The sequence below is a fragment of the Argiope bruennichi genome, chromosome X2 (assembly GCF_947563725.1).
Source record: "Argiope bruennichi chromosome X2, qqArgBrue1.1, whole genome shotgun sequence".
Taxonomy (NCBI): domain Eukaryota; kingdom Metazoa; phylum Arthropoda; class Arachnida; order Araneae; family Araneidae; genus Argiope; species Argiope bruennichi.
In genome coordinates this window covers 89,555,929-89,571,118 of record NC_079163.1, presented here as the reverse complement: position 1 = coordinate 89,571,118, position 15,190 = coordinate 89,555,929, and the positions used below count along the sequence as shown (strand labels likewise).

Sequence of the window (15,190 nt, the reverse complement as noted above, 5' to 3'; positions counted from 1 at the left end):
TGTTTACTTATATATTTAAGTAAAATATCATAAGTTTTGTTTGGAAATCGAATTAGCAAAATATATTTAATATCCGTAGAAAAAATAATTTTAATTTAAGAATATATAATTAGAAATGAAGAGTGAGCATAAAGTATTTTTGTTATATTCATTAAATTATACTTCGTTTCTTTTTTGTTGGTAGTTTGTTATTTCTTTAAGAAAAACAAAATTCTAAACAAATTCAATTTCAATGCAAAATTGTCATTTCCTAATCAATAAATACTCCTAATCCATCTCTGAAATATTTCGAATTGCCAAATAGGTCAAGTAAAATAAGATAGACTAACAACTCGTTTGTAAAATCATAGAATAAAGATTAAATGGAAGTGGTTTTTGAAGACATACCGAAAAGATTTCCTTCGACCTTTAAAATAATTAAATATGCTAAGTACAAATATTTATGTAATATTTATTAAAAATTGTATAAAGAAAGTTTCGTATTAAATTAAATATTTTATCAAATATCGCATTATTTCTGAAATATGTATGTAATTATAATTAGAAGAAAATTATTTTAGAGACACTGTTGTATAATGGAATATTATACACTTTAAATACACGACGCTCCTTGAATTCTGCAAAAGGGAAAAGAAAGAAAAATCACAGCACTATGTAAAACAAAGCGTAATGAAGTGTTACATGACATACGCCGGTACATTTGATTCCAATTCCAATGTATTGAAAACCTTGAGCATATTTACTTGCACACATAAGTTTGAACATCTAAAAGACATTTATTTCTTAATGATTCGTTTGGACATACTGAAGAGTAATTTGATTAGTATAGTTAATTTTAATTAAAGTTTCCTTTTCAGTGGCTACTCTGCTTCTAGATGTCACGGACACTAAGCCCCAGACGTCATGTGGAAGGGTATGGCAGGCGCAATATCCGAAGCGTTCTGCCTTTGGAAGAAAATGTTGATTACTTAAATGACATTTTAGAAAGATTCCGAAGAGATGCATTGCGTCGAAGAAGGGAAATGCGTCCTGTTGATGAAGGTATTTAAAACAACAAATACTTTTACCTCTTCAATCAGATTTTTCCCCTCTTAATCAACACTTAAAGCTAATATACTTAATTGTGTATTTTGTGTCCAACTCAAATAATTTTACCTCTTAAATCAGGGTAAAGTAAATCGTATTTGATAAAAGTTACTTAAATGACATTTTTGAAAGATTCCGAAGAGATGTATTGCGTCGAAGAAGGGAAACGCGTCCCGTTGATGAAGGTATTTAAAACAACAAATACTTTTACCCCTTAAATCAGCTTTTTCACCTCTTAATCAGCACTTAATACTAATAGACTTAATAGTGGATTTTGCGTCCAGAACAAATACTTTTATCTCTTAAATCAAGCAAAAGTAAAGCGAATTTTGGTGAAAGTTACTTGAATGACATTTTAGAAAGATTCCGAAGAGATGCATAGCGTCGAAGAAGGGAAATGCATCCCGTTCTTGAAGACATTTAAAACAATAAGCCTTTTAAACATTTTAAATGGTATCTGAATTTTGGAATGTAATTTTTTGCCTAGAAATCTAATTAAAATTTCTTATGTAAAAGCTTATTGAGAATAAATACAAATTTTCTATACCTTCAGATATGTCGCAAAAAATAGTAATATTAACAAATCACACTATCTATTTTATTAATTCCGTTTTAAAAATTGTAAAGAAAGATTTTTTTATTACTGAAATATTTGATCTTTATTTTCTACTATTTTGCGTATGTTCCCTATTCCTTAATTGATTTTGTAATGGAAATTTTTGTAAAATTATTCACCTCTCAGTCATATCTAAAAGTAATAACTAAATAATAATTTGTGCTGTTTTCTGCGTAATAGGAAATAATTTTTATAAATAATAAGAAAATGTATTTTTATTTTAGATTTGCTTTATAGAATTTGAGCTCTTTACATTTTATATTAATATATTACAGCTTATAAAAACAAAAAAGCTGTGAAGATATTTTTAATGCATTTTGAAATTCCAACATGAACAAGCACTTTTATATATTTTAAATGTATTAAAAATATAGAAGACATAAAAATAAATGTAAAACTGCAGAAAAATATATGAACTTAAATTCTAAAATTTATTTCGAAATGCCATATCGTTAATAGATATCAAATTGTTTATCCAAAACATTTCCAAAAAAGATTTAGAGATTAATTTATTATATTACGTTTTACATGCGCGAAGAATTTCTTCTCTTGCTCTAACAAAAAAAATCGTGATGTTTCTAACAGAATTAATCATATGATAATCATTAATCCTATCATAGATTATAAAATTAATTCGAAATCTTTACAGCCAATAGTAATGAAATAATACCATACTAGATTTGTATTAATTGTTTGGTATAATAAAATTACTCTTTATGCATATTTACTCTAATTTCGTAAATTATTTTTATGTTTATAGATAGAATCATTTGTAGTGTTAAGTACTAAAATGAGATGTCAAAAGATCAATAATTATTTGACAATAACAATCCCCCCCCTTTTTTTATTTTTGAAATAAGCTGAACGTTTTTACTTTTAGTGTTGCTTTTTTAAATACTAATTAACTACTCGTACTAAAACTCTACATTTTGTTCAATTCAAGATATTTCATAAAACAATTTTTTATATAAAACGTGCTTGTTGTATTTTTGGATAAAATTAGATTCTTTCGTTAACGCTTATTTGTTCAGAACTGTAGTGGTTTATAGTGGAATTTTTGCAGAGTCTGATTATCTTGTGAAATTATAACTTAAGAAAAACTCATCTGTACTTCATCTAGCATCTAATTTCACGTCATCTTACATTATATGCAATGCAAAGATACGCCGTAGTTCCTAAATTTAAATCGATGTTTCATATTTGATGTATGTCCCATGGGCATGCTCTGATTTCACAACCTTAATTAAAATTTTCTCTCAATTTATTTCAGTGGACAGAGGCCTTCCACAGCCTATCGAGGTGAATGCTGTTGAATTCTATTGCAAAGATAATGCGAAAGCTCACCACACCGACAGCTATGACATGCTTGAAGGGAAAGATCCCTCGCCAGTTTTTCGGAGGGGAGAACCTTTCTATCTTGGAATACGCTTCAATAGACCACTCGATATCCATATGGATAAAGTCAGACTTCATCTGACTTTTGGTAAGTGATCCGTCAATTTTCTATTTTAACCCCTTAACTGTTTTGTTCTCTTCTGCTGTCTAATTAGAAGACAATTTACTTTCTGGGAATGTGCTACTCTATTGATCTACTTTAAGAGTCCATCGAACACGAATTTTTTTTAATTACTTGTAGTTTTTTCTATGGAACTATATCGCCCTTGAATTATTTAATTTTTGCTTATAAATCTGAAAAATAATAATTCGACGCACATTATTATGCGGAGACACAACGGTGAAGGTTTTAAAAAAATCAGAAGACTTGAGGTTAGCCGGGATTATTCATATTTCAGTTCCTTGTCTAGAATTAAAAATGTTTTCCCATTTTCATACAGATTTGAATTAGATATCTGAAATTTTATTTAAAAGTAAATAATTTTTTTGTAAAATTTGAGTTACAGTTAGCTTTTTATTAAATTTTTTAAACAGTTAGTTTTCTTTAGGAATTTTTCATTCTGGCCTTAATTTTGGCATAAAGTGATCAGATGTCACGTTTTGAATTCTTAGTCCAACAGTAAAAGTATGTTCTGCTAAAATTTTCAACAAACGAGGGAACCAAAGCAAGAAAACTAAGTTAGCACTCCAAGATTAGAATTAGTTTACAGAAACAAGTCCGAGACGCATTGTTCGCATATTATTCATTTTCTAACTTCATGGCCGTAGATTCGATTAACAAGATTAGTGCCTTTTTTTAACTGTTGTTGTTACTTATGGCACTTTAAAGCCCGCTGACAGATCTGTCAGCGATTTAAGCCGAGTGAGCGTCTCTTATTTTTTCAGTAGCATCAACTAGGGCCAAGAAGGCGACTACTTCATGCGTCACATTCGCTTGCACAACCCCTTTTTACAGGAGGACATATTCACACACATCGCAGATAGAACACAGAAGAACAACCGTGCCCGAACCGGGGCTCGAACCCGGGGAAAACGCTCTACTCCTATGCCAGGACGCCGGCCTTTTTTTTTTTTTTTTTTTTTTTTTTTTACTTCTAAGTTGTATGACTAATTATTTTAAGAATCGGATTTTGATAAATCATTTATAAAAGTTATATCAATAAAATTTACTATTTCATGCGTTCTTGCTTTTTTTCCCCTTCCAAATCTAGTTACTTTTCTAAAATATTTTAAATAACTCCTATTCATTCACGAATTACTGAGGTTATAATAAAGCTCAAATGATATATGTAAGGAAATCAAGAATAATTAACCTAGCTTCCCTTTTCCCACGCACACTTAATAATTACTTCACTCACCGGCTTGTTTTCAAGCGACTGAAGTTCTTAAATTTCAGAGGAGGAAAAAAAGTACGTATTAAAAGTAAGATCAGTATTATGTTTAAATGAAGAAAACCATTCGTAATCTACTTGCACTGCTTATCAATTTTCTTTTCTTTTCTTTTTTTTTTTTTTACTTGCGCTCACTTTCAATTATAAGAATATTTAGGGGATTAAAAACAGAGACGCGCAAAAAGTGACATATATGAATTATTCATTTCATATATGTCACTTTTGATTACACATTTCATTTAATTAAATAATTAATGTAACATTACCCGCATTAATTGCGAAACCTTTAGTTCCAACCTTTCCTTTTAATTTCTCTTTTGGCCCAATTTTTTTCTTATTTCAGCTAGAAGATTTGTTTTAATTAAGTGACCAGATTTCCATAATTTCAGTCTAGACAACTGTAGAACTCGGACACTTTGAAAACAGGATGCTAATTAACTGGATGGGTGTTATTGATAACGGAATTCAAAAAATTAAAAAAATAGATGTCCCGATATAAAGGAAAAGCACTCTATTAAAAATAAAGATTTTAATTTTTTAATATTTCATTTTTTAAAAATTTAGATGATCTTCAAGTATTGGAAGAGGGGAGACATGTAATCGCAAATTATGAATCTGATTAGTATAATTATGTCGTATTGTAAATATTTAATTAAAAAAGTCATCATATGAAACTAGTTAATCGTAGTTTTGTATTACAAACTTGTAGAATTTAGATTCGAGATTTTTGGATTTAATTTCATGACACTGTTTAAGTCTGTCTTTTTTTCGAAAAGTACAATTTTGCCACTGATTTCCTGTAAGCCACAATTTTTGAATATAAACTACCTACTCTTAACTGCTCTAAAGGTGATGTCATAATTTATAAAAATAAAATCACTGAATTTTTTTGTTTCGATATATCACAATTTCGTTGGTAAATAGCTGTAAAAATATAGATACTGCTACTAAGTAAGAATAAATGTACTAAATAAGAAAAAAATTAATTAAATCTATTTTAATTTTATTACTGTTGAAGACACTGTCTGTTTTCAGGTGCGGAAACTTTTTACACTTCTGTGCCAGTAGCTTTGGTTCAACAAAACAGGAATTGAAAAAATGATAGAGAGGAAGATGTTTAATTTTTATCGAGAAATACATAGAACAATTAACAAATTTCGAACTAAAACAAAACTGTACGATTCCAAAAGAAATTCAAAGTCAATATAGGAAAAGAATAACTAAAAGAAAAATTCACTTAACAAAGAACAAAAGATAAGTGCTATTCTTGTTTGCGTATCATCCCGATGAGGAGAAAAATCGTTTTAAAGTGATAGTCACGGTTTTGAAAAGTGCAGGAACAGATATCACTAAAAGTTGAAAAGATAAATTTAGTTAACTTTAACACTATCATTTATACGTATATTATGAAATAGTTATTAATTATCTCAAATGAATGCTTTAAAATAACAAAAAAAAATATTTTTAAGAATTATGCTTCATTACATTTAAAGATTTTTATTTCATTATTTTTTTAGTTTTTGGAATTTAATATATAATTTAAAATGTAAAATATTATCTATTTTTATTCTGGAAATTAAAACAAAAATCGCTAAGGTGATCAAAATGCTTAGTATTGAAAATAAACTGTGACTATCACTTTTCACTTTTATAATGCTTTTTAATTTTTTATAAATGGTAGAAAATTCTTTCTTATGATAAACACTGGGCTTAATTTACTTGCCTTACTATTTACAATACTCAAGCTTTCACGATTCTTGTTCCAACCCACAGTTTTTTTTAAAGAAAATTATTTTCTACTTTTTAGTACAATAATGAAAAAATGTTTTTAAAATTTTTATTTTATTACTTTCTAGTTTTTAGAAAATTTAAAATTTAATATGCCTTATTATAATAATTATTATGTAATTTGGTAATCAATTTTTTTTCTAAAGTTCTTTCACAACGGTACCTCTAAACTGAAATATAAATTTATTTAAAAATAATTATTATCCAATAATTAATTATTGAAAATAATTATTAAAAATTTTATTGCCATCGGAAACATATAATTGTACAAAGCATCAGACCTCTAATACAACAGGAAGTGAAAAGTGGATTGATAAATTCCATCTTTACAAACATAAAAGTGAGAAAATTAAATAAAAGAGTATAATATATCTTTTTCGAAAACTATATTTATATTATTTAATACGTAATTTATCTTATTTTTATCATACTTCTTTAAACACAGACATCAAAAAATTTTATATTAACAAAGCACATTTGTATGTTTTTTTAAGGTCCAAACAATCAAGTGGGTAAAGGGACATTAGTTATCTTGCCTGTAATGGAAAATAAAGCCTTTACTCTCGATTCATCTAAGTGGGATATCTGTATGACACGCAAGGAAAGATCTATCGTTACCATGCAGATTCAAATCCCATATATGGCAGGAGTGGGTCTGTGGCGCATGAAAATATTGTCCCATATCAAAGGAAACGAAGGAAATCCCAAAACTTACGAATGCAAAGAGAGTATCTACATACTGTTTAATCCTTGGTGCAAAGGTAAGTATTTTTTTAAATGATACTTTTTTTAATTTTCGTTGTTCAGTGAGAAATCTGTTAAAGAATATAATCCATTGAAAGAAGGGCCGCTGTAGTCACGTTTTGGCTCAGCGGGCCAGAAAGTTCCAGGTTCGAAACATGATTCTATCAAGGATCCGCCGTAAATATGGGCCTTCTTGCATGCAAAATTGACGTGAAGGATCAAGTATCCTTCCACTGTGAGGAGCAAATATTTGGAGAATATTTGGAGAAGAGGTGAGGGCTCATATATCGTCCTCGTAATTTGAACATGGTTCAAATTTACGAAGTCCGTCCCAAAATAATTCTCGCTTTTCTCCGAAACAGGACATTAATTAATCAAGCTGAAAGGTACAAATGCAATATTTGTAGCCCATATTGTCTGTTAGCGAATGAAAGTTTACCATGGGTTTTCATGAGAATATGATTAATCGTTCTGGGTAGCCAAATAATAAATGAATTTTTTTACGATTTCTTTTTACATTCATTTATATGCAAAAGAGAAATAGATTCTCAATTTTCATGATACATTGTGAGACCTGTTAAAAAAATAATTCGAGAAAAGAAGGTGTTTGGCAACAAAATTGTTCGTTAATGAATCAAACATTTACCATAGAATTTTTTCGGAATATGATTCATTTGACACGAATATCCAAAGAATAAACATGCAATATTTCACTGTGTTTAATTGTATATAAAAAATCAGATATTTAAGCTAGTTTTTATAGAGATCTAATTATATTATTCGCACAGTTCTTGATAATTCACTATATTTATGCCCCAGCATGTGACTTTTTTTTAAATTAAAGTTCAAAACATTTATAAATAAGTTCTGAGATCGGCAATCCATTATTTCCCATTCTGTTAGTACATATTGCTGCGGCGGCGCCAACGTATGGCGTTAAAATGCAATTTTACAAGTTCAGTTAACTTATATTAACGTCCCGTTTTAAAGTAACACTAAGCTAATTTTGGACGGACCTCATGACTTTGAACCGCTGTCAGATGAGGAGGATGTCACTTCAGCTGTCACTCCCCTCTCCAAACTTCCGCACCACACCAGAGGGAGGACATTTGGCCCCTACGAGTTTAACGTGCACATGGCCCACTTACACGGCGGCTTTTCGATGGAATCGAGTCTCGAAACTGAAGCCCTCCGGTTGCGAAGTTGAGACCTTGCCACCAGACCACAGCGGCTCGCAGTTTTATAAATATTACGCATAGCGACGCTTCTTGTGTTTGTTTTGTAATGTGTTTCATGATACGGATAAAATTATTTTACTCAAAAAATTTGCATTAACTGTTCACCATTTGTATCGAAAACTTTCACAAGATAACAAACTTTAGTTATGCATAAATAAGCGTGGTTATGTTTGTTCAAACTGGGAAGGAAATATTAAATGCAGAGTGATGCAAAAATCAGGAGCAAATGTAAAGATGAATATTTGGTAAATAAATGAAAACAGAAAGATGGCATTAGTACAGAAAGGATGAAAAGAAACCAGATTTTTTGTCGCGAAACCAGAACTTAAAGATTGTATAATTTACAAGGTAGGCCACCAGATGATTTTGCGATTGATATTACAGAATAAGGTCCAGTTCTGACCGACGCACAAACTGTGCCTACATGAAAGATATTGAACATAAGGGGCAGGGGCCGCTCGCAGCAAAACGCACTTTCGACGGGCTGATCTTTTACCATTAAATTTTTATAACTCGCCAAAAAGGAAAGCATGCAAGTCATATTATGTGAATTCTGGCAAATCAAATACGCAGAAGTTCATATAAAAGTTTTTGTAGTGTTCAGAGACTTCTTCCGCAATAATTGTTATTGTTAAGCGCGAAAACGAATCATATCCTCCAATGTATTTTCACTTGTGAATTTTAATGATAAATCAGTTAAATGTAACAATTAAATGCGTAGGTCAAGTTTGCTTCTACCGATGAAACATATTCTTGAATATTTTTTTTTTATTAGGAAGAAAATAACGATTTTTTAAAAATTTGAAATACACTAGTTTAGAAAAAGGTATTATAGCAGAATTTGATATATGTACCATTAATGATATTTTACATTCTTCTTGATAATTTAATTTTTATATAAAATATTTAAACGAATGCAAAATGGGGCTACTTTTAATCTTTTGTTTGAATCTTTATTACTCAAGTATATATAATTTTCTCCCCCCCCCCTTTTTTTTTTTGCCTTCTTTCCTAAATTCGGCACTTATGATGGTGGTTACCCAAGTCATATGCTAGTTACGGCTAAGAAGAAAATGCAAGTTGACTAAGATATTCGTTTTCTATTTTAGATACAACACTAGATAATATGTTAGTCCAAGACAAAGATCAGCTTTTAGAAATCTGATGAATGAGTTCAACTTACTTATGAAAATTTCGATTCCAAAGAAGAAATGAATATGCGTTTAAATCTAAGAAAGCGGTGCAATTTTTAATGCCTTTCGACTTTTTATAATCATTGTGAAATTACATTATCAACTATGCTTATTAATTAAAAATATATTGGTTGCAACAAGAACCTGATTTAAGCTTAAAATAAATGAAGATAAAATCCAATAAAACGAAATTGGAACGAAGCAGTGTCATTCGTCGCATCGATCTTCATCAAAAATAATTATGATTGCTATTATGATTAATTATTCACTATTTACTACAAAATGAAAGTATATTTATATTTTATAATAAGATATAAGTTTTATTTACGAAAACAATATAGGATCAAAGTATTTTATTCTTTGATAATAAATACTTCATTTAGAAGCATTTAATTTATAATTTGAAAATATGATAACACATACATATTTGATTTATTAATATGTTAGAATATTTAAGAGGTAGAGAACCTCTTTATTACACAATTAGGGAAGGCTGAAATTAAATGGCATGATGGCAGTTTCACCTCTAAAATGGATATGCACTTGATAAAACAATGAACGGGATAATAGCTTGCAAAAGTTAAATGTGTTATCTTCCAGTCAGAAGCTGAGCTGTTAGATGATGAAAATACATTTTTCGAAGTATTAACATTAACTTCCACGTGACTCGCCTGTAGTTCACACTCGTTATCTAATTAGTTAACACCTTCTATCTACAGTAGTGGCCAAATTTGTGGAAACCTTTTGAGGAAAGAAAGCAATTTTATTAAGAGAAATACTTTAAAGATACACATCATTTTCAAGATAATTTAATCAAGAATTTTATAGCATACTATATTGGAATTGCAATTACGAGGAAGAAAAAGGAAACACGCGAATGATGATTTTCAAGATAATTTAATCAAGAATTTTATAGCATACTAGATTGGAATTGGAATTGCGAAGAAGAAAAAGGAAACACGGAAATAATGACATATGCAAAATAATTGTCACTTAAAGCAGTTAATGTTTAGCTGGGTAACCTTTAACAGAAATTACGGCCTTGCAGTACTTTCACGTGGAATTCACTAACGCTTTTAGATCCCCAGCTGTTAAAATGTGATACATAATTGAATTATTGTTTTAATTAATTGGATTTTATTGCTGGGTTGCTTCTGTGTATCAAACTTCCATAGCCGCCTCCATAAATTTTCGATTGGGGTAAGGTCCGGTCTATACACTTCCCTTTCCCTATTACATTTAAAATACAGCAAAAAAAGAGATCATCTAATTAGATAAATGATCTGAAACCCTGACGTAAATCATGTCAAAAAAGAGATAATCTAATTAGATAGATAATCGGAAAACCTGACGTAAATCATGTCAACGAACATGTTAATCAGTATTTCTGAGGGCATGTGAGCTACGGAAAGGTTCAATATTGTGAAAAGGTTTTCTGACAGCTGTGCTGTATGAAGGACGCTACATTTAACAGGTGTAATCCGACCAATGTCTAATCCTATGTAACGCATCACTTGGTTAACAGTTACGAATAAAGTTCCAAGAATGATTGTGTTATTACGACATGGTGCAAGGCTTAATGTTTACGATGTAAAATTCAAAGACTGTTTAACAAATGATAACCTTTAAAATTTAAAAAATAAAAATAGAGTCTGTTTTCAAACATTTTCTGTCGAAATCGAAATTAATAGATAGCAGATTTTTAACTCCTCCTTTTTTTTTTTCTTCACATTTTACAACTCACAAGAAACAGTTTAAAAATACGAACTCCCTTCCCAATTTTTAATTATATATTTGTTTATTAATCATCCGAATGCTCGAATTTCGCTGTCGAATGAATTTAGTTTGAACTTATACAGGTTATATACTAGGTTATAAATAACTGTTGGTTTCATTTTTTTTAAATATTTGAACTTGTTTGCAAGCATTGCATGCAAGTAGGAATTTAAAAAATTCGGCATTTAGAAAATAAATCTTTCTTTGCAATGTGTATAAAAAAATTGTGAAATAGGATTTTTTAAATTCATTTTCAATTGAAAAGAGGAAATAACAGCACTAAATTAATTAGTAAATTTTATTTTTTCTGTTATGCAAATAGCTTTTTTGTGTTTCTCATCAAGAGTGAAAACTTTACAAGTGATAGTTTTCAAAAATGTCACTTATACGTCTTACAAACGTCTGACGTATAATTGAAACTTTAATTAATATTACGTATTATAAATTTAATGCAGTTATTGTAAATTTATTTAAAAGTAGTAATTTCAAAATTATGATTTTAGTATATTATTACATGGCACATGCAATAATAGTTAAATTTTGAAATTAAGTATTTGTTCATAAAAGAGAGAAAATTCATGTCTTTTATTGCATATCTTCAGAACTAATTAAACGCTTCTTATTTTATAAGATTTATGTGCATGCAGGTAAGCGTTTGATTAAAAAAAACTTTAATCAATGTCTGACTACTGATTGCCTTCGAGAAATAAGTACAACATTATTGACCGATTTGTATTCTTTGCGTATTTTGACTCGTGTTTAGAGAAACAAAATAAGTTTGAATTTTTTCAATAGGGTCCATTTCTCCTTTAACATATTAACCGTGTATGACGAAAGATTTCAGCGTGAAGCGAGTTAAATATAATTTCTCGGTTAACAGGTTAAAGGAAGGTAAAATAACTTCTCCATATTCTTCTTCACCATCGCTTAAATTAGCACCAAACAATTTATTTTCTATTAATTCATTAATTGTGATTAATTCTGAAATCATGAAAGTTTCTTCCTGAATAAGAACATAGAAATAATATCTGAAATCATGAAAGTTTCTTCCTGAATAAGAACAGAGAAATAATATCTGAGACCTGAAATTTACAAATTTTAGAAAAGAGGAAATCACGTATAACCGAAGTTTTACGTAGCATAAACGAGGAACTTTCAGAATAAAAGGATCTGAAGGAATCGAGACTATTGAAATGACATATAAATGGAAAAGACGTATAAATGAGGAATGTATAAAAGGTGTTTTATTGTATTGGCTGTACTGCATGTGTGTCTACTATTGTAGAATAATAGATTAGAGAATTTATAGTTGACAAAGAAGATTCATTTCATTCTAGTTTTCATAGAGACTATTTAGTTTGATTTAAAAAGGGAAAAACATGTTTTCATACAAAATGAGACTCCAGCTTTTTACAGTACTAAGATTTGAAACTTGTTTTTAAAAAAAATAGAAGCATAAAAAATATGCAATTGTCAAAAAATGACTTATGTGCTCACTTTTGATAAAAAGTTTCTAAATTGCTTCTTAGTAAAATCCCGGGTTCGAAATTCGATTTCACTTAGAAATGCACCATATACATGGGTTTGGAACGCTTTAAATCTGCCGAAATCGAATGCCTACTTGTTGCAATGATTTGCATATTTAGATAGGAGTATGTTAGCCTAGGTATGATCCTTGCCAACTGACAATAGTTCAAAATTACGAAATGTGTCCTAATACAGCCCTTTTATATCTTTAAAATAGGACAAGAATCTACTAAACTAAAACATTTTTAATTGAATGCGCGTTTAGCTCAATCTCGTGATTCGTTTCCAAGGTCATCAAACAACAATTAATGAAACATATTCACGTTAAAAAAGGAAAGTTATGAATGAAGAAATATCTCTGCTAATTGAAATGAGCCTGGACAGACAAAATCTTTTCAGCAGGCACAGAATGAAACATGAACTTAATAAGCTTACAACGAGCAAGGACTAATGATAAAGTCATGGTTGCGGCAATATAAAGTCCGGAAACCATTAATTCCCATTATTTTTAATTTAAAATCAAGATTCGTTGCTGCATTTATGTCAGTCATGAAAGGAATTTTAATTGAACATTTCTTGAACCTTTCTTGCCAAATCAAAACCTTTGAAATAAGATATTAGTTCATTAAATTGTAGTAACTCAGAAAAAACGGTTTCATTAAAATCCATAGTAAAAAATAAAAAAAAAATCTTTAATTAAATACATGCCATGTTGCTATAATTGTAGTTGTCACCTTCTTGAGTTCCTCCTCATAAACTTGTTGGGACTCATAAGTAAGCCATTGTCTAAGAGTCCGGTGGGAATTTATTTGCATAGTATCTAGTTACTTTTAGTGATTGCCATTTGTAATTTAAATTTATAGAGGCATCCACATAAAGAGAAGTTGTGTTTGTAGTATTACTATACTTCCTGTTAACTCTCTGAAAGGGAAAATTTAAATCATATGTTAAGCTGTTTCAGTTATTGTAAGTGGTTTCTACGAGAACTGGGAATATCAGTTCAACGAGGGCTGTCATATTTCAGTAGGATTTATTTCTTTTAATTTAAATAATTTTTCCAAGCATAATTGGAATATTAATCATTTATAATTCTTTTTTCTCTGTTATATATCTGGATTTCAGTTTCTGCTTTGGTCATTAGTTGTAGTTTAAATTCAATTTAGAGTTCTTAGGATACATAAAATATTTCAGGACTTCACGCAATTTTTTTTTAATTGTTACATTAATTTTAAAAATTCGATAAGTGTACGATGAACAAGAAAATCGGCTAAATGATTTACCATTTTCAATTTTATTTCCGCATTGACTTTAAGTTTTGATGGTGATTTTTGATATTTTAAGATTGTCTCATGTGCACATTAAATAAACTTGTATTTTACCTTGGTTTCAATAATAAGTTTAATTTATTAGACTTGAGTTTATAAACAATGCAAAGCTATAATAATTTTTGGGAACGGACCTATAAACATTTGTTTTATCATTCGATGACACCTCAGTTAACACCCCGCACTTCTACAGCAAGATTATTAAATGCTGTCACAGATATTGAATCATTTTATTTTACAGATATAAAACAGAAAACGATGAATATCATTTATGAAAGTTCGCCTTGAAATAATTTTATTCGAATTCACTGCTATGTTTTTAACGACTAAAAATATCTTTAGCGGTTATTCGATTGCAGTACTAACAATTTAAAAAGATAATTGGTCCCATTCACGCAATATGGAACTTTTAAAAGAATCTAAACTTATCTTTTGTTTAATATTTAATCTCTAAAATATTCCGGATGCAATTGTCAAAATGTTTTAAATCCGGTGAAGAAAGAGGTCAATTTTCTTGCTTAGACAATTGACTCAAAGTCAAGCCTGAGTTGATTTGGCTCAGTGCCATGCGCAGAATATTATTGTAATATCAAATCCTTTATAATATACAATCCGTCAATCAGTAGCAATAAATATATATAGTTAATATGCACTGTTCAATAATATTTGCGTTAATTGTTATCGCTTTATTCATCAATTTCAGAGACAATTTTCCATTATTTGACACTGCAAACTAAACAATAAATGAATTCTTGTTTTGAAGTTCCACGATTGAAAGGTTTAATCCCGAAGTTTGCTAAATATATATGATTTTTAATATTATAAAATTGTTCAATTCAAAATAGCCTTTCATCAGAAAATACTTTTCTGCCAATTCTTTTGCAACCACGCTTCATATTACCATATCGTTTCTTGTAACATTATAAACGTTTGATTATTTGTCAAACTTTGAATTTTGTGGTGTGGTCGAAAATCTTCGTCATTTTCTGTAACTTGCATAATTCTACAACTCACCCTTTCTTCTGCAAAACAATAAGATAATTCTTGTTTCGAACTCGTTCTACATATCAAAGGTTTAACGTCGAAGTTTGCTAAATATACATGACTTCTA

General features: G+C 29.4%; 1 protein-coding gene across 3 annotated transcripts in view; it reads left to right on the top strand.

Annotated features, from left to right (window-relative positions):
• LOC129961046 (hemocyte protein-glutamine gamma-glutamyltransferase-like) overlaps positions 1-15,190 on the top strand; it is a 79,572-nt gene that overhangs the window by 25,429 nt on the left and 38,953 nt on the right. For all 3 annotated transcript variants that reach the window (XM_056074845.1, XM_056074844.1, XM_056074846.1), the window contains exons 2-4: positions 858-1,041; positions 2,973-3,185; positions 6,771-7,037. In XM_056074845.1, the coding sequence (XP_055930820.1) occupies positions 876-1,041; positions 2,973-3,185; positions 6,771-7,037 (646 nt within the window). In that variant the 5' untranslated portion in view covers positions 858-875. The remainder of the gene's footprint in view (positions 1-857; positions 1,042-2,972; positions 3,186-6,770; positions 7,038-15,190) is intronic.